At 43.9% G+C, this 21,173-nt stretch overlaps 1 protein-coding gene across 1 annotated transcript in view; it reads left to right on the top strand.

Annotated features, from left to right (window-relative positions):
* nomo (nodal modulator) overlaps window positions 1-21,173 on the top strand; it is a 150,125-nt gene that overhangs the window by 88,508 nt on the left and 40,444 nt on the right. The window contains exons 15-19 of the mRNA XM_060919051.1: window positions 561-697; window positions 981-1,068; window positions 1,157-1,220; window positions 2,137-2,232; window positions 2,330-2,530. Coding sequence (XP_060775034.1) covers window positions 561-697; window positions 981-1,068; window positions 1,157-1,220; window positions 2,137-2,232; window positions 2,330-2,530 — 586 coding nt within the window. The remainder of the gene's footprint in view (window positions 1-560; window positions 698-980; window positions 1,069-1,156; window positions 1,221-2,136; window positions 2,233-2,329; window positions 2,531-21,173) is intronic.

Raw genomic sequence — 21,173 nt, 5'->3', positions numbered from 1 at the left:
TCCCCTTCCTTCTTAGCAGTGAACCATGCCGAGTATGTTTTAGACAGCATTTGACTTGTTCCAACACCACACGATACAGATGCTATCATTACAAGAGCAAATATTTCCTCCCCTTCAGCTAAGAATGTAATTGCAAACATACAAACTACAAGTTTCAGGTGTCTTTCTGGTGATGCACGTGAGGGGAAAGTTACAGATCTGTTTTCTCAAGTTCATGTTCCAAATGACCTGGTAATGACAAATCATTTATTGATGATTTTGTATATACTTTTTGCTTTATTGGAGATGAGAAGTTTTTTGCTTTTTTTGACAGTCCTTTTGTTTTGACAGCTTTTCATTAAAAATGGTGCCACTAGAATGCCTGTGGAACAAACATTCACAGTAAATGTATTATAGTTTAACTCTTTGAAGCAGTCTATAAAAAAAGCATAATAAAAATAAACAGTTAATGTATTTAGAATCAAACACAACTAATGCACTTCACTGTGTGACACAGGAAAACTTATGGCTACATGTGTGAGAGCTTATGCAAAGTTAATATAAAGTGCTTTATCTATCAGTGTCCATTACCCATGAGGAGTGGTGCTGGAAACACAAGTCAGTCGAAGTGGAGGTGCTGGACTTGGATGTGGAGGGAGTGGAGTTTAGACAGACAGGCTACATGCTGCGCTGTTCCCTGTCCCATGCCATCACACTAGTGAGCATTTTTGATGTTTACCGTTATTATAAATTTGTAATTATAACAGTGTGTTTTATTTTCACATCCTCCTTTAACACCAGTGACCGTATAAGTCAAGTTTATTTGTATCATGCTTTTAACAATAGACATTGTCCCAAAGCAGCTTTACAGAATCTGAATGACCCAAGACATGAGCCAATTTTATCCCTAATCTATCCCCAATAATATAAGGAAAATAATGGTGTGTGTGTGTGTGTGTGTGTGTGTGTGTGTGTGTGTGTGTGTGTGTTTCGTCCTTAAGGAATTCTTCCAAGATGGCAGCAAACCTGAGAATGTTGGTGTCTACAATCTCTCAAAAGGAGTCAATCGCTTCTGTCTGTCTAAACCAGGTTTCTGTGATGATTATTTTACCCAGCTGAAGAAAGCAATCTCTTGTTTTATGTAACTGCTGTCATTACTACATTTTTCTCCTTGTAGGAGTGTACAAAGTGACTCCACGTTCCTGTCATCAGTTTGAACAGGATTATTACACTTATAGCACGTATGTATATACCAAAATTGGTTGTAGTACATTTTACAACTGAATTTTTCCAACCCCTTGCTATTAAACAGGTTGCTTTCTTCCTGTTCTGTAAGATTAATATGGAAATGCTTGTGTGCTGTACCACTTTATATGTGAAATGGGACATACCCCACACTGCTGGTAACATATGTAACATCAAAGGAAAAGCATCACTGCATGTATATTGACTTGATGAAAGAAATGTACTGTTACCTAACAGGAGGGAAAAGTAATATTGTCCGCTTGATAGATGATGCGCTTTTCATGAGACTGCCATCACACTATGGCTAAATTTTGTTTGACTGCACCAAGTAAATATTTGAGTTGACCAGAAATTTTAAGACGGACATGAATGTTGGGTTGATGTTGGATAAAACATGGCCACTAAATGACTATTGAAAGCCTTTACACAAGACCAACAGCCGTGTTATCAGTTTTTAGACATGCTAAGCTTGCTTGCTAAATTTAATTTGCATAAGTATCTAATCATCCTCAATTTTTATCCATAAATAATCGTACAAAGTCACAGACAGTGTAGCTAGTTTAAGGTAAGCACAAGTTAGCTGGCTAATATTAGCTAGACAGAGAGACAGAAATTAGTTTACAAATCTGTCATCTGTGAAATGAGGGTGGCTAATGCTAATGTAAGAGGTTTCTTGCTCTTGAGCATCATTAGCTATTCCAGAGCTGGTAAATGTAAACACTCCTATTAGTTGGGCTGTGTAAGGACTAGGGAGGGAACAGCATGTATAAAACCTTAAGTTTAAAAAAAAAAAAAGTTTACAGAATGCAGCAAATCATACCAGCAATCTGGACCCACTATTTGAAATTTCACTGTGTGCACTGATTTTTGTACCATCAGTGTTAATCTCTGTCCCTGGGAATTTTTTTCCAGATCTTCACCCAGTATCTTAACCCTGACTGCTGTTAGGCACCACATGACTGGACTCATCACCACAGACAAAATGCTGGATGTCACAGTTACTATAAAGTGAGTGGGGGGGGGGGGGGGGAATACATATGATTTTGATCATTTTAAAGTGCTCCTGTCCCTTTTAAAAGCAAACATGCCTCTTACCCAATCTCAGGTCATCCATCGAAAGTGAGCCTGCTCTTGTCCTGGGACCTCTGCGCTCAGCTGAGGAACAGCGGCATGAGCAGCAGCTACTGGAGATCGCAGCTCGTAAGAAAGAGCGGGAAGAGCGAGGAGAAGACATGGGACAACCTGTAAAGGAGAAACCAGAGGAGCTTCATGAACCATTCCACTATGAGTTCTCCTACTGGGCACGGTGAGAGCTTTCTTCTTACTGGGGCTTTTTTCTGCTCCTTTATGAGTCTGGAACCAGGTCTGGTCTTCAGAAATCAGAAAAATTGCTCCTATCTTATACTGAAGATTAAGAGCAAAGTACACATTTCTTGAGTTTTAAAAGTATTTTTAAATGGGTGATTATTTGGGATTGTGGACAGTAGGTGCAGTGAAGGGGGTGAAGCCCTGGGAGGAAAGTATGTGTGCCCATTAGTGCAGACTGAGTTTCATGATTCATTGAAATTAATGTTTTAACATTTTCAAAGCAGTTTAATCAAGATTGTATAAACATGTACACTCACCATCCACTTTATTAGGAACACCTGCACATTCATGCAGTTATCAATTCAGTCAATTATGTGCCAGCAGCACAGTTTAAAAAAAAAAAAAACATACAGATACAGGTCAAGAGCTTCAGGTAATGTTCATATCAAACATCAGAATGAAGAAAAATGTGATCTCTTGGATGTTCATCATGGCATGAATGTTAGTAGCAGATGGGCTTGTTTGAGTATTTCATAAACTGCTGATCATCTCGAATCTTTTCCACAACAGTTTCAAGAATTTACAGAATGGTGTGGGAATAAATTTCCTCAGAGCAGTGGGTTTACAGGCTAAAACTCCTTGTTGAGAAAAACGGAGATGCGTCCACAACAGCAGAAAATCGGGTATACTTTGGAGACGCCCATGAGTATGTCCGCGTTGCATGAAACTGTGTCCACGGAAGTTGACCCTTAGATGGTTGAAGTTGAAAAACGAATGTCCCATATTCGTTTTTTTGTTAGCAGCAAGTTAGAAGGCTAACTTTTTTTTTTTTTTCCCCTCCTCAAACAGCAAACTGTATAAGTCAAGGTTTTCAGATTTAACAAGCGAACGTGTTCGGTGCATCTAAAGTGAATAGTTGTATAGAATCAGAATCAGAATTACTTTATTAATCCCCGGAGGGAAATTGCAACCAAGCTCCTGAATCAAGGAAGAAGTAAACATGTCTAAAAATAGAAGATAAAATAGTCTTTAAAAAAGAATAAATAAAAATAAAATAAATTTAAATAAGTTCAATAACTTAAAGCAAAATGAAGTGATTTTATATACAATGATTCCTATTAGGGGTGGCACGGTACACAAAACTCACGGTTCGGTACGTACCTCAGTTCTGACCCTAAGGTTCGGTACATTTTCGGTACAGTTCAGGAAAAAAAAAAACATAACCAAAAGGCTATCCTCAAAGGCAGCTTTTTATTGTTTAAATCCCCAGCTGAGATAGCTGCAACTTTCTGTAAGTAAAACAAGTGAGCAAGCACCACATTGAATTGTCATATATTGATGTACATGAATAGTCATATATTGATAGGTGCATCAGTGCAACACATGACCTTTTTGGGTGTTTAGGCACTCGTGCGTATTGTGTGTTAACACAATACGCACGAGTGCCTAAACACTTTTTTACATTCACGTAGCTCAGTGAACATGAGCTATAGAGATCTTGCATGTGACGTCACAGCCGATCCAGATTGTAACAAACACCATCTTGTCGGTCAAATGCCATATTTCCACCTTCTACTTCTGGTTCTACTTCTACCTTTTCTTCTGGAAAACCCTACTATATACAATTCTACTACAACGGCTGCGGCTACAAGCTCTCCCTACTTGTGCACGTTGTTTGTTTTTTGTGTGTATTTTTGCGTGTTGTTCGTCTGTATCGGACTTCAATATCCACTACAACCGTATGGACTTACTGGACATTGGTTTCCAGCAGAAAATGACGGTTTGTAGCGATTTCCATCGCATGTACAACATTCCGGACGAGATAGCGAGACCAGCGGGGTCTCCGTGGATTGTTATCGGGTCTGGCAGTTGAAGGAGGCGAGAGGAAGCAAAAGCGAGGCTGCAGGCAGAGCCGGCCTGTTGACTAAGCTCAGAAAACAGCCACTCAAACCTCCACTGCCAAGCCTCTACCTCTCCAACGCCAGATCCATGGTAAACAAGACGAACGATTTGGAATTACAGCTGGGATTACCTTATTCTATTCTATAATCGGCTGGTCAGTGCTATACTACTGATATATCTAGTATTAGTACTCAATACTTAAGTGACTTACCCGTCCAATGAGGATTATTTTCTTGTTTACAAGATGCCGCGGCTGACAAATCCTGAATTTCTGTAAAGATAACTGTCCAGAGATTGATAAGCACGCAGTGCTTCACCACTGAACAGCGAAGGAAAGTTAATGAGGTAATTATACACGTCTGGGTATTCCACCTCTGGCAGTTCAATATCCACTGACACGGTCGTGAAAACTACGTCCGGTAAGCCATAAGGGTCACTAATCTGTAGATCGTTTATTTTAGACATATATCTAGTTATCTGTTCATTAGAAAAATGAGCCGTGTAGTCCGTCGGTTGAAATTGATCCATTCTGTACACGAGTGCAGCAGTATTCAGCTGTGTTTTTTACCGACAAGATGGTGGCTGTTAACTTTCCGGTCACGTGACTGCAAGATCTCTATAGGCCTCACAGATCACAACATAACACTGTTTAAAACATTTGCATTTCACAATAATCAACTGTGTACAGCTGTGTACTGTCCACCTTCATTGAACTTTAAGGTTTTTCTTCAAAAAAACAAGTTTGTCTACACTCTCAGTGCTGAGTGCCGATCTGGTGGCACTGACTATGTCACCTGCTGTTGAAAAAACCCTTTCACTGGGTACTGAAGTGGCAGGTATGGCCAGGTAACTTTTTGCCAATACGGCTAGATTAGGATAAACAGACTCATGCCTTTTCCACCAGGAAAGCGGGTCAGAGTCAACTGAGGTGCGGTCCTTTGCCATGTAACCACTGACTTCTTCCTTCACCTGCTGTTGCAAATTAAGCTGGTTCCTTTGGTCAACTTTGAACAGTGAGCCAAAAAGTTCTGCCATGGCTGACCTCTTTGAAGGAGGTTGGGAGGAGGATACCTCTGACTCTTCTGCCATCCCTGGCAAAGCAGTGGCCTGGGCCTGTGAAGTAGATGGACTGTCCTCTTCTGCAGACAGTGGGGTGTCATTCTGCAAAATCAAATGACAAAGACAATAATATTAAAAAAGAATTATGGAGTTAGAGCAGATTATTCCCTTAAGGAATAACATTTATAGTCAGTGTGTGTATAAAATCTCCTTCTCACCCCCGGGGGGGTGGTATCCATGTCATCCTCAAGCTCGGGTCCTCTACCAGAGGCCTGGGAGTTTGAGGGTTCTGCGCAGTATCTTCGATGTTCCTAGGACTGCGCTCTTCTGGACTGAGGCTTCAGATGTTGTTCCTGGGATTTGCTGGAGCCACTCTCCCAGTTTGGGGGTTACTGCCCCAAGTGCCCCCACTACCACGGGGACCACGCAACCCTTGACCTTCCACATCCGTTCCAGCTGCTCTTTCAACCCTTGATACTTCTCAAGTTTCTCATGTTCCTTCTTCCTGATGTTGGCGTCAGCTGGGATCGCCACATCTATCACCACCACCCTCTTCTGCTCTTTGTCCATCACCACTATGTCCGGTTGGTTAGCCAGGATCTGTTTGTCAGTCTGGAAGCTGAAGTCGCACAGAACCTTGGCCCTGTTGTTCTCAGCCACCTTCTGTGGTATGGCCCATTGGGACTTGGGTACTTCTATTCCATACTGGTTGCAGATGTTCCTGTATACTATCCCAGCCACTTGGTTGTGCCTCTCCATGTACGCTGATCCAGCTAGCATCTTACACCCTGCTACTATGTGCTGGACTGTTTCAGGGGCTTCTTTGCACAGTCTGCATCTTGGGTCTGATCTACTCTGGTAGATCCTGGCCTCTATGGCTCTTGTGCTTATGGCCTGTTCTTGTGCTGCCATGATTAGTGCCTCTGTGCTGTCTGTCAGTCCTGCATTATCCAGCCACTGGTATATATATATAGTACAGTGGTAATGCTCACTGACTACGACGCAGGAGATCGGGGTTCGAATCCCGGTCGGGGCAAAACATCATCCAGTAAGGGTCCTTAGGCCCCTCATGATATATCGGCCTACCTCAGGAATGAGTGAAGACATAACTGATAGTCATACCGGCTCAGACGTCGCCCGGGTCAACAAGGTCTGCGTCAGTTGCTAGGGAACCAGGGCAAACTGATGAGAAATGGGCTACTGGAACAAGACATCGATGGACGAGGACAGAAAATACGGAGTTGCTGGAATGCTACTATACAAGCAGTCCCAGAGAGAGGGGATACATGCAGCGAATGTGGGACCATTGGATACTTCGAAACCCACAATCAAGGCTAACAAAGAAACAGCTATTAGCCCAGTGTTCCAACATCCGTAATCGAAATCTACTATCACAACTAGAGATTAATGAAATACAACAACGATGCTACGGCAAGGGGGAGCCAGGAAGACAGGTCAGCGGGGAGATGTCATCATCCCCACAACCGGAGATTGGGTACCAAGCCCCAACAGCTAACAGCCTCAACACAAGAGCTGCTGACCTGAGAAGGAAGATCGTGACCCAACTGGAAACCTGGAGCCCCCGACGAATACCGAAGCTGAGTTGCCAAGTACCTTCAGAAGATCTACTAGTAGATGTGAATGCTGCTCTGAAGACAATCTCCACAAGAACCATCACTGAAACCAACAAGCTGATACACAGTACAGCAACAGTAATCATGGACATGCTTGGACACAAGGTGGGCTCGGGACATAACAAACAGTATCCACCATGGAAGAGACGATTAGAGGCCAAGATAAAGGCAGCACGGAGAGAAGTTAGCCAGCTAGCTGAACTACAGAAAGGGAACATGGTGAATAAAGGGGCACCCAGGAAGTACAACTCACTCTCCATACCAGAGGCACTCGAAACTGCCAAACAGCGACTAACAGCTCTGGCCACCCGGTTGAAGAGATACACCAAGGAGGGAGAGGCCAGGAGAATAAACAAGCTGTTCTCCACTGAACCAGCCAAGGTGTACTCTCAGTGGCAGGGGAACAACAACCGGTCAGACCCACCAAGAGCTGAGGTGGAAAAATACTGGAAAGACATATGGGAAAGAACGGCATCACACAACACCGATGCCCAATGGTTAGTGGACCTAAGAGCTGACCACAGCAACCTCCCAGAACAAGAACCAGTAACCATCTCAATGGCAGACATCCAAGAAAGAGTGTCAAAGATGAAGAGCTGGACAGCACCAGGCCCCGATATGATCCATACGTACTGGCTGAAGAAGCTAACTGCACTCCATGAACGCCTAGCAGCACAGATGAACCAGCTGCTGAGGGATGGAACCCACCCAGAATGGCTAACCCAAGGCAGGACAGTCCTAATCATGAAGGACCCCCAGAAGGGACCCATCCCATCCAACTACCGGCCAATTACCTGTCTCTGCACAACATGGAAGGCCCTGTCAGGCATCATTGCGGCAAAAATGAGTAAGCACGTGGCTCAATACATGAGCGAGGCACAGAAAGGGATTGGCAGTAACACCAGAGGAGCCAAGCACCAGCTACTGGTCGATAGAACAGTCGCCCGAGACTGTAAGAAGAGACAGACCAACCTGTGCACTGCCTGGATTGACTACAAGAAAGCCTACGACTCAATGCCACACACATGGATACTGGAATGTCTGGAACTGTATAAGATCAACAGGAACCTAAGGACCTTCATCCAGAACTCAATGGAAATGTGGAAGACAACCCTAGAGGCCAACTCAAAACCCATTGCCCAAGTCAACATCAAGTGCGGCATATACCAAGGAGATGCGCTATCACCACTGCTGTTCTGCATAGGCCTGAACCCCCTCAGTCAGGTCATCACGAAGAGCGGCTACGGGTACCGATTCCGTAGTGGGGCAACAATCAGCCACCTGCTCTACATGGATGACATCAAGCTGTATGCCAGGAACGAGCAAGAAATAGACTCGCTGATCCACACCACCCGGATCTACAGCGATGACATAGGGATGTCATTCGGATTGGACAAGTGTGGCCGGATGGTCTCAAAGAGAGGCAAGATGATCCGGACTGAGGGGATTGACCTACCAGAGGGCAACATAGGTGATATCCAAGACAGCTACAAGTACCTTGGCATCCCACAGGCTAATGGAAACCATGAAGAAGCCACAAGGAAGTCAACCACAGCCAAATACCTCCAGAGAGTAAGGCAGGTCCTGAAAAGTCAGCTGAATGGTAAGAACAAGGTCCGAGCCATCAACATGTACGCACTACCAGTCATCAGATACCCCGCTGGCATGTACTATCTATATATATATATATATATATATATATATATATATATATATATATATATATATATATATTATAATAATAAGTGCAATCAGAGATGGCAACCTGGCCCCAAATTTGTGGATGTGCAGTAATGTTACATTGCAATATTGAGATGGCCACCTACAGGCGTTTTTTAGTATTGCAGGTAGACAAACAGTCATTGCAATACCTGGCCAAACCCCATCTGGGGAAGCAGGTTAATAATTATAATAATAATAATTTTCTTATATGCATACCTTTTCTGCTCTGCCCAGAACTTCTCTGATGAGATCTTCATGAACTTTCTGCTGACAGGCTGGATCCAAGTGATTGAGTGTTTTGAACCTGGGGTCCAGTGCTACACATTTATTTAAGAAGTCCCGGAGGTCTGGGTCATCATATCGGCCTTGAAAGTTGTCCCTGATGGCATTTTTCATGTCTCTTGCAATTGGAGAATCAGCTGTATTTTTGTTTCTGTTGATTTCAGAAGTGTAGTTTGCAGTAGCAGGATCATGGAAAGGGATGGGGTGGTTTCTGTGCTGATTACTGCCATGATGGTCTTCAGAGGCTTCATCACGTCAACTATGGCCTCTGCGTGGGACAGCTCCAGATCGGAAAGATTCCCGATGTCTTTGCTTCTCACATTCCTCTCTGCTAAGGCAGAATAAACAGCAGCTTGCTGCTCGAGATACCGCTCCACCATCTCGAAGCTCGAGTTCCACCGAGTTGTGACATCATTAATGAGGCAGTGTTTCGGCAAGCCCAGCATTTCTTGCTTGCACTCCAAAATGTAGGCTGCGGTGGAAAAATGCGACGGTAGATCTCATTTTTGCAAGCACATGTGACACCTGCTTGATCTCGAGGGCTTTTTTTGCGGCCAGGTTGAGGGTGTATGCAAAGCACGCGATATGCGGACCGAGCCCTGCTTCACCGACGGCATAACAATGTTCCTTGCATTGTCTGTGGTGACGGCTATGGGCATCCCAGGTCTTTCTAACTTCCATTCGGTCACGACTTCGTTCAGCTTTTCAGCCAGATGGGTGCTTGTGTGTTGTTCGTGTAAGGGGCACGTTTGCAGGACTACAGTCCTCATGTCCCACTCAGAGCTGATGAAATGAGCAGTGACGGTCAGGAAACTTTCGGTTGCCCGAGAAGTCCATGAATCCGTGGTGAGCGCAATAGAATGCGCAGCTTTTAACCCGTTCCACAATTTGTCTCGTTCTGTTGTATAAGGCTGGCACTACTGATTCTCTTACATGGCTGCGGGATGGAGGAGTGTAGCGAGGTTCGAGCACATGTAATAAATATTTGAATCCCGCCTCTTCTACAGTGGAATATGGGCGCATAGCGGATGTGATGTAAATTCCAATTGCTTCAGTAATTTTTTTGCTCTGCATGTATTTGTGTCAAGGGGCTGTTGTAAGACATTTGGGAGACGTAATTGGACACTTTTCTTCCGTCTTGTCCCGGTGATGGGGATGTCTGGGTGGTGTCGCCGGATATGTGTGAACATGTTTGAAGTGTTCCCACTCACGTAATGAACAGATGTCGAACAACAACGGCAGACCGTCTTTGTTTTGTCAACCACTCGCTCTCCATTGCTGTTATAACTCACGGGGAACCCGAAGTTATCCCACACCACTGACTTAAATGATGATGGTGGGTCTTCTAGCTCTTCGCCACTCGCCATTGTTAGCCCTCTCTCGCAACAACAACAACAACCTAACAGCGGTACCTTCCAACAGAGCAGAGCTTGTATTTGAAGGTGGAGTTTGCTACCTAGACCAATCCATGTCTATGGACATGTCTATGGACCAATCAGAGCTTGCAGGTGGCAGTGGTTAAATGTGTCCTGAAGGAAACTCTTGCGAAATAACAGATCCGCGTTCAGATCAATATTAAACTTCTGTACCGTGTGTATTCTCCGTGAAAATGCGCGCACCGAACCGTGACCCCCGTACCGTGACAGTTCGGTATGAATACATATACCGTGCCAGGCTTAATTCCTATATACATATATTGCACCTGAGTTAAGGATACATGGTAAGAAGTGTACCACAGTTATACAGTGGCATTGTAGAGCTTGACAGCAACAGGTAGGAATGATTTCCTGTGTCTCTCAGCTGTGCAGCATGGAAGAATCAGCCATTTACTGAATGTGCTCCTGTGGCTGATCAGCTCCTCATGTAGAGGGTGGGAAGGACAGTCTAAGATTGTTTGTTTGTTTTATTTTGGACAGTGTCCTCTTCTTCAACACCATTGTCAGAGAGTCCAGTTCCACACCTACAACATGGCCGGCCTTCCTGATGATCTTATTGAGTCTGTTAGTGTCCTTCACCCTCAAGCCACTGCCCCAGCAGACGACAGTGTACAGGATGGTGCTGGCCACCACAGACTCAGAGAACATCCGCAGCATCGTTCGACAGATGTTGAAGGATCTTGGCCATCCCAGAAAATAGAGACGGCTCTGGCCCTTTTTGTATACAGTGTCCACGTTTTTGGACCAGTCCAGTTTATTGTCCAAGTACACCCCCAGGTACTTGTATTCCTCCACCACGTCCACACTGACCCCTTGGATGTTAACAGGGTTCACTGGAGCCCTGATTCTCTTCAGATGGACCACCAGTTCTTTCGTCTTCGTCACGTTGAGCTGTAGGTGATTCTTCCTGCCCCATGTGACAAAGTTGTCCACCACCATCCTGTACTCGCTCTCATCACCAGTGGTTGGACGTATGGTAATGTGTCCAACCACTGCAGAGTCATTAGAAAATTTCTGGAGGTGGCAGGTCTCCGTGCAGTAGTTGAAATCAGTGGTGTAGAGAGTGAAAAGGAAAGGAGAAAGGACAGTCCCTTGCGGAGCCCCGGTATTGCTAATCACTCTGTCCGACACACAGCCCTGCAAGCACACGTACTGTGGTCCGCCAGTCAAATAATCTACAATCCAGGACACCAGTGGGGCATCCACCTGCATCGCTGTCAACTTCTCACCCAGCAGAAAGCACTGGAGAAATAAAAAAACGTGATCCTCACAGTGCTGGCTGGCTTGTCCAGGTGTCTGTAGACTTTGTTGAGCAAGTAGATGATTGCGTCCTCTACTCCAAGACGGGGCTGGTAGGCAAACTGAAGGGGGTCAAGAAGTGGTTGGACCATAGGCCGGATCTGCTCCAAGATGAGTCTCTCCAGGGTCTTCATAATGTGTGATGTCAATGCCACGGGCCTGTAGTCTTTGAGGTCACTGGGATGCAGCTTCTTCGGTACAGGGACAAGGCATGACATCTTCCACAGCACAGGGACCCTCTGAAGACCCAGGCTCATGTTGAAGACATGCTGAAGTACTCCACTTAGCTGGAGGGCACAGGTCTTCAGGGCCCTGGGGCTAACACCATCCGGGCGGGCCTGCTGATTTTCCTGCATGGAGTCTCTTCAGCTGAGAACACTTGCTCCTCGCAAGTCATACTCAAGTAAATGTAAGAAGTTCTAATTTATTTCTGAGGCTGTGGTGCAGCCATGTTGATTAGTTAATTTCTGACAATCCAGAGCCAAGGCCAGGGAGCAGACGAACAGGCTAAACCGACTGTCTGCTAGCTGCACAGAGTCGTCACTCAGGGCCCACTACATTGAGACTGTGTCTGTTCCGTGGGCTAAACAAAAAGGTAGAAATTTTCAGAGAGTTTGTTCCAGTAACCTAATCAATATAAAATTAGATCATACTGACTGTACAGCTCCTGCCAGCACCTTTGATCTAAAGTTGGGGCTATTAAATATTAGATCTCTTGCATCTAAAGCGCTAATGGTTAATGAACTCATTACTGATCAGCAGTTTAATGTACTGTGTTTAACAGAAACATGGATTAAGCCAAATGAATATATAGCATTAAATGAAGCGAGTCCTCCTGGATACAGTTATATACACCAGCCTCGTCTAACTGGCAGAGGAGGTGGTGTTGCGGTTATTTATAACGATTATCTAGGTGTAACACAAAAACCTGGTTATAAATTTAATACATTTGAAGTTCTTCATACTCATATAATGTATGTAGCCTCAAAAAATAAGTCTACCCAGTTAATTCCATTGCTTATTATTTACAGGCACCCGGGGCCATATTCTGAGTTTCTTTCTGAATTTGCAGATTTTATCTCAGATCTGGTTATTTCCTTAGACAAAGCTTTAGTTGTCGGAGATTTTAATATTCACTTCGATAACCCAGAAGACCCTTTAAAAACAGCGTTTGTGTCCATCTTAGATTCAGTCGGGATTAAGCAGAATGTCATAGGACCGACCCATAATGGTGGTCACACCCTTGATCTAATACTAACATTCAAATTAAACGTAGACAATATAGTCATACTTCCACAGTCTGAAGTTATCTCAGATCATTGTCTCATCTCATTCAAAATATGTCTGAGTAATAATATATGCACCTCACCACGCTACTGTATTAAACGTACTTTCACGTCAACTACTGCACAGAGCTTTATAAATGATCTCCCAGAGCTGTCAACTTTGATTGGGTCACTGTCAGCCCCTACAGAACTTGATCAGGCAACTGAATGCTTAGAGTCAACGTTCCGCCATACTTTAGATAATGTAGCTCCTCTAAAAAGGAAAATGGTCAGAGACAAAATATTAGCACCCTGGTATAATGATGACACTCGCGCATTAAAACAGACCACTCGAAAATTGGAACGTAAATGGCGTCAAACAAAATTGGTAGTGTTCAAATTAGCTTGGAAGGAGAGCTTCCTGAAGTATAGAAAAGCTCTTAGTGCTGCGAGATCAACATATTTCTCCTCCCTAATAGAAGATAACAAAAATAATCCTAGATTCCTATTTAATACTGTAGCAAAATTAACCAGGAATAAGTCCACTATCAACACATGCACACCTGCAGTATGTAGTAGCAACGACTTCATGAATTTTTTTAATGACAAAATTGAGAATATCCGACAAAAAATTCAAAATACTAATTTAAGATTAGACAATGAAAGTGACCTTGTAGTTAACAATATAACTGTATCAGATCATCAGTTAGAATGTTTTACTCCCCTAAAAGAAACTGAATTACTTTCATTAATCTCTACATCAAAAGCCTCAACTTGTGTACTAGATCCCTTACCGACACATCTATTCAAACAGATAATGCCTGGAGTAATTGAACCGCTTCTAAAAATAATAAATTCTTCTCTTATGATTGGCTATGTACGCAAATCCTTTAAACTAGCAGTTATCAAACCCCTGATTAAAAAACCTGACCTTGATCCCTGTCAGCTGTCCAATTATCGGCCAATATCAAACCTCCCCTTTATCTCCAAGATCCTTGAAAAAGCTGTGGCACAGCAGTTATGCTCATATTTACATAGGAATAACATCCATGAAATGTATCAGTCAGGATTTAGACCTCATCATAGCACAGAGACAGCACTGGTTAAAGTAGTAAACGACCTACTGTTGGCGTCTGATCAGGGCTGTGTCTCGCTACTTGTGTTGCTTGACCTTAGTGCAGCATTTGATACCATTGATCATTCCATTCTTCTGGATAGACTAGAAAATGTTGTGGGAGTTAAGGGAATGGCCCTCTCATGGCTCAGGTCTTATCTAACTGATCGTTATCAGTATGTTGATATAAATGGTGATATTTCTAGACGTACCGAGGTAAAGTTTGGTGTTCCACAAGGTTCTGTCTTGGGTCCACTGCTTTTTTCTCTATATATGTTACCTCTGGGCAATATTATTCGTAAACATTGTATTAGTTTCCACTGTTATGCTGATGACACACAGTTGTATGTCTCTGCAAAACCTGATGAGAGACACCAGCTTAATAGAATTGAGGAATGTGTTAAGGACATTAGACACTGGATGCTTATTAATTTCCTTCTGCTTAACTCTGACAAAACTGAAGTACTTGTGCTAGGACCACATACTGTACAGCTAGAAGTAAGTTTTCTGATTACACACTGACTCTGGATGGCCTTTCTGTTTCTTCACGTGCAGCAGTAAAAGACCTCGGAGTGATTATTGACCCCAGTCTTTCATTCGAAACTCACATTGATAACATCACCCGGATAGCTTTCTTTCATCTCAGAAATATTGCAAAGATAAGAAATTTAATGTCATTGCATGATGCAGAAAAACTAGTCCATGCTTTCGTTACCTCCAGGTTGGATTATTGTAATGCCTTCCTGTCTGGATGTTCCAATAAGTGCATAAACAAGCTCCAGTTAACTCAAAATGCAGCAGCAAGAGTCCTTACTAGAACTAGAAAATATGACCACATCATGCCTGTCTTATCCACACTGCATTGGCTCCCAATCAAATTTCGTATTGATTATAAAATACTACTATTGACCTTTAAAGCACTAAAAGGTCTCACACCACAGTAACTGAGTGAACTTCTGCTCCTCTATGACCCACCATGCCTACTTATATCAAAAGGTGCAGGCTATCTGCTGGTACCTCATATAGTGAAGGCTACATCAGGGGGCAGAGCCTTTTCTTACAAAGCCCCACAGTTATGGAACAGCCTTCCAAGTAATGTTCGGGAATCAGACACAGTCTCAGCATTTAAGTCTAGGCTGAAAACGTATCTGTTTAGTCAAGCCTTTTGTTAATGGTGTTTGAGGTAAAGGAGTAGATCTGGAGGGTCCTCAGACATAGTGTTTTGGTAAACTGGGATGTATGGATGCTGTCAGTCCCCACTCGCTTGCTCACTCGAGTTTGTTGACGGTGTAGTGGCTGGCTGCTTTATGTCCCGGGGCTCCCTCATGCCTGTGTTACCTTCTGGCTCTCTCCTTTTAGTTATGCTGTCATACTTAGTTGCCGGAGTCCCTGCTTGTACTCGGTGCAATATGTATACTGCTCCTACTTATTCAGGTGACATTGGGCATACCTAACAACCTGTGTTTTCTTTCCCTCCCCCCCACCCCAAATCTGTCCCTTTGAGTTACATGGAGTCAACAGGAAATCTTTTGGTGGAGAGGGTGGAGACCTCGACTGGCTATCGTAGCCTGCAGGGAATCGGCCGTCAGACATTCTGTCGCATGTCCCAGACCCGGTGAAATGTAACTGAATTGTCTTGGCCAGCCCTAAGGGTCCCATCTGCATCTCATCATTGCTGAGGAGTGTGCTCCCATCACCCAATCAAGCATCCAGCCAGAGCAGGTCATGATATTTTTTACCATATTAACATGCCATTGTTGTGTGTTATGCCTGATGTAAAGACTCTCGTCTCTGCGAGCCTACCACACAGATTTAATACTTGTCATTTTTAGGGCATACCTAACAACGTGTTTTCTTTCTCTCTCTCTCCCCCCCACCCCCCCAAATCTGTCCCTCTGAGTTACATGTTGATCCTGGAATTGAGATGCTGGCCTCTTCTGCCCCTCGGACCTGCTTGATCCATCCTGGTGCCCATTGTCTGGTCGGAGTTTTATCGCACCGCTCCTGTGAAGGACGGCCCCATGAGGACAGTTGAGGGTTATACCTGTTAAAATTATAGTCAGGCTGTCTGTTGTTGCCCAAATGAGGATGGGTTCCCTTTTGAGTCTGGTTCCTCTCGAGGTTTCTTCCTCATGTCGTCTGAGGGAGTTTTTCCTTGCCACCGTTGCCACAGGCTTGCTCATTGGGGATAGATTAGGAATAAAATTAGCTCATGTTTTAAGTCGTTCAAATTCTGTAAAGCTGCTTTGCGGCAATGTTTATTGTTAAAAGCGCTATACAAATAAACTTGATTTGATTTTGATTTACTCTGCAAATGGGGAAGGAACTCCCAGTTGAGAAGACTACACTAAGCTGACTTCAGTTGTTGCGGCATTTAATATTGTATGAAATATTTCATACAATAGTGGTGGTGTTGCGATGGTGTAGTGGTTAGCACTGTCGCCTCACAGCAAGAAGGTTCTGGGTTCGAGCCCAGTGGCTGGCAGGGGCCTTTCTGTGTGGAGTTTGCATGTTCTCCCTGTTGTCTTAGGTTAACATGGGGCAGCCATGGATTGAGGTTGGGCTGAAGTGCCAGTGAGCAAGGCACCTAACCCCCAACTGCTTCCCGGGTGCTGTAGCGTAGCTGCTTACTGCTCTGGGTATGTGTGTGCTCTCATTGCTCACTTGTGTGTGTGCATGTGTGTTTACTGCTTCAGATGGATTAAATGCAGAGGAGGAATGTGTGCTTAAGTCTGTGCTTGAGTGCATGTGTGACACAGGCTTGGCTTGGGTATACAGTCAAGCTGGAAAGTCTGCACACCCCTTTCACCTTCTCCATGTTTTATTACATTACAGACTTATTCTACAATAGATTGAGTTCATTTTTTATCACAAAATTCTACACAAAATAGCCCATAATGACAACGTGAAAGCAGGTTTTTAGAGACTAAGTAATTTTATTTTACTGGCAAACAGTAAGTTATTTAGGGGTTACATATCTGTACACACGCTTAGCCCAATACTTGGTTGATGCACCTTTGGCAGCAATTACAGCTTCAAGGCGTCTTGGGAAAGAAGCTACGAGCTTGGCACACTTGTTTCTGGACATTTTTGCCCATTCTTCTTGGCATATCCTTGCAAGCTCCATCAGGTTGGATGGGGAGCATCGGTATACAGCCGTTTTCAGCTCCTTCCACAGATGTTCAATTGGATTCAGGTCTGGGCTTTGGCTGGGTCACTCAAGGACATTTCACAGACTTTCTCTGAAACCATGCCTTTGTTCTCTTGGCTGTGTGCTTCGGGTCGTTGTCATGTTGGAAGGTAAACCTTTGCCCCAGTCTGAGGTCCAGAGTGCTCTGGAGCAGGTTTTCTTCAGGGATCTCGGTGTACTTGGCTGCATTCATCTTTCCCTCTCTCAGGACTAGTTGCCCTGTTCCCACTGCTGAAAAACATCCCCACATCATGAGCTGCCACTGCCATGCTTCACTGTAGGGATGGCATTAGCCAGATGATGAGCAGTGCCTGGTTTCCTCCAGATGTGACCCTTGGTATTCAGGCCAAAAAGTTCAATTTTGGTTTCATCAGAACAGAGAATCTGATTTCTCATGGTTTGAGAGTCCTCTAGGTGCCTTTTAGCAAACTCCAAGCAGGCTGTCATGTGCCTTTTACTAAGGAGTGGCATCCGTCTGGCCACTGTACCATAAAGGCCTGATTTGTGCAGTGCTGCCTGGATGGTTGATCTGAAAGGTTCTCCCATCTCCACAAGGATATGCTGGAGCTCTGTCAGAGAGACCCTCTGGTTCCTGCTCACGTCCCTGGCCAAGGCCTGTCTTCCCAGATTGCTCACTTTGGCCAGGTGGCTAGGTCTAGGAAGATTCTTGGTGGTTCCAAACCTCTTCCATTTACGAATGATGGTGGCCACTGTGCTCTTTGTGACCTGTAAAGCTGGAGCAAATTTTCTGTACCCTTCTCCAGATCTATGCCTTGGCACAATCCTGTTTCTAAGGTCTGCAGATAATTCCTTTTGACCCACACACACACACACTTTTTGACACACACACACACACGTGTGTGTGTGTGTGTGTGTGTGTGTGTGTATATATATATATATATATATATATATATATATATATATATACATACATACATAGATATATATATATATGTGTGTGTGTGTGTGTGTGTGTATATATATATATATATATATATATATATAGTGTGTGTGTGTATATATACAACCCCGATTCCAAAAAAGTTGGGACAAAGTACAAATTGTAAATAAAAACGGAATGCAATGATGTGGAAGTTTCAAAATTCCATATTTTATTCAGAATAGAACATAGATGACATATCAAATGTTTAAACTGAGAAAATTTATCATTTAAAGAGAAAAACTAAGTGATTTTAAATTTCATGACAACACATCTCAAAAAAGTTGGGACAAGGCCATGTTTACCACTGTGAGACATCCCCTTTTCTTTTTACAACAGTCTGTAAATGTCTGGGGACTGAGGAGACAAGTTGCTCAAGTTTAGGGATAGGAATGTTAACCCATTCTTGTCTAATGTAGGATTCTAGTTGCTCAACTGTCTTAGGTCTTTTTTGTCGTATCTTCCGTTTTATGATGCGCCAAATGTTTTCTATGGGTGAAAGATCTGGACTGCAGGCTGGCCAGTTCAGTACCCAGACCCTTCTTCTACACAGCCATGATGCTGTAATTGATGCAGTATGTGGTTTGGCATTGTCATGTTGGAAAATGCAAGGTCTTCCCTGAAAGAGACGTCATCTGGATGGGAGCATATGTTGCTCTAGAACCTGGATATACCTTTCAGCATTGATGGTGTCTTTCCAGATGTGTAAGCTGCCCATGCCACATGCACTAATGCAACCCCATACCATCAGAGATGCAGGCTTCTGAACTGAGCACTGATAACAACTTGGGTCATCCTTCTCCTCTTTAATCTGAATGACATGGCGTCCCTGATTTCCATAAAGAACTTCAAATTTTGATTCGTCTGACCACAGAATAGTTTTCCACTTTGCCACAGTCCATTTTAAATGAGCCTTGGCCCAGAGAAGACGTCTGCACTTCTGGATCATGTTTAGATACGGCTTCTTCTTTGAACTATAGAGTTTTAGCTGGCAACGGTGGATGGCACGGTGAATTGTGTTCACAGGTAATGTTCTCTGAAAATATTCCTGAGCCCATTTTGTGATTTCCAATACAGAAGCATGCCTGTATGTGATGCAGTGCCGTCTAAGGGCCCGAAGATCATGGGCACCCAGTATGGTTTTCCAGCCTTGACCCTTACGCACAGAGATTCTTCCAGATTCTCTGAATCTTTTGATGATATTATGCACTGTAGATGATGATATGTTCAAACTCTTTGCAATTTTACACTGTCGAACTCCTTTCTGATATTGCGCCACTATTTGTTGGCGCAGAATTAGGGGGATTGGTGATCCTCTTCCCATCTTTACTTTTGAGAGCTGCTGTCACTCCAAGATGCTTTTTTTATACCCAGTCATGTTAATGACCTATTGCCAATTGACCTAATGAGTTGCAATTTGGTCCTCCAGCTGTTCCTTTTTTGTACCTTTAACTTTTCCAGCCTCTCATTGCCCCGTCCCAACTTTTTTGAGATGTGTTGCTGTCATGAAATTTCAAATGAGCCAATATTTGGGATGAAATTTCAAAATGTCTCACTTTCGACATTTGATATGTTGTCTATGTTCTATTGTGAATACAATATCAGTTTTTGAGATTTGTAAATTATTGCATTCCGTTTTTATTTACAATTTGTACTTTGTCCCAACTTTTTTGGAATCGGGCTTGTATTGGTGTGTGTGTGTGTGTGTGTGTGTGTGTATATGTGTATGTGTGTGTGTGTGTGTGTGTATGTATATATATATATATATATATATATATATATATATATATATATATATATATATATACACACACACAAAGTGTGTAGCTCGGTGGGAGGGTGGTATCCATGTCATCCTCAAGCTCGGGTCCTCTACCAGAGGCCTGGGAGTTTGAGGGTTCTGCGCAGTATCTTCGATGTTCCTAGGACTGCGCTCTTCTGGACTGAGGCTTCAGATGTTGTTCCTGGGATTTGCTGGAGCCACTCTCCCAGTTTGGGGGTTACTGCCCCAAGTGCCCCCACTACCACGGGGACCACGCAACCCTTGACCTTCCACATCCGTTCCAGCTGCTCTTTCAACCCTTGATACTTCTCAAGTTTCTCATGTTCCTTCTTCCTGATGTTGGCGTCAGCTGGGATCGCCACATCTATCACCACCACCCTCTTCTGCTCTTTGTCCACCACCACTATGTCCGGTTGGTTAGCCAGGATCTGTTTGTCAGTCTGGAAGCTGAAGTCGCACAGAACCTTGGCCCTGTTGTTCTCAGCCACCTTCTGTGGTATGGCCCATTGGGACTTGGGTACTTCTATTCCATACTGGTTGCAGATGTTCCTGTATACTATCCCAGCCACTTGGTTGTGCCTCTCCATGTACGCTGATCCAGCTAGCATCTTACACCCTGCTACTATGTGCTGGACTGTTTCAGGGGCTTCTTTGCACAGTCTGCATCTTGGGTCTGATCTACTCTGGTAGATCCTGGCCTCTATGGCTCTTGTGCTTATGGCCTGTTCTTGTGCTGCCATGATTAATGCCTCTGTGCTGTCTGTCAGTCCTGCATTATCCAGCCACTGGTAGGATTTCTTGATATCAGCCACTTCCTCTATCTGACGGTGGTACATGCCATGTAGGGGTTTGTCTCTCCAGGTTGTCTGTTCCTCCTCCTCCTCTGCACTCTCATCAGCGTTCTGCTGCCTGAGACATTCACTTAGCAGTTCATCCTTTGGGGCCATCTTTCTGATGTATTCTCGGATTTTCGATGTTTCATCCTGGACCGTGGTCTTGATGCTCACTAGCCCTC

The sequence above is a fragment of the Neoarius graeffei genome, chromosome 4 (assembly GCF_027579695.1).
Source record: "Neoarius graeffei isolate fNeoGra1 chromosome 4, fNeoGra1.pri, whole genome shotgun sequence".
NCBI classification, from domain to species: Eukaryota; Metazoa; Chordata; class Actinopteri; order Siluriformes; family Ariidae; genus Neoarius; species Neoarius graeffei.
Note: the sequence above shows the minus strand (reverse complement) of the source record. Positions and strands in the feature narration are given on the sequence as shown.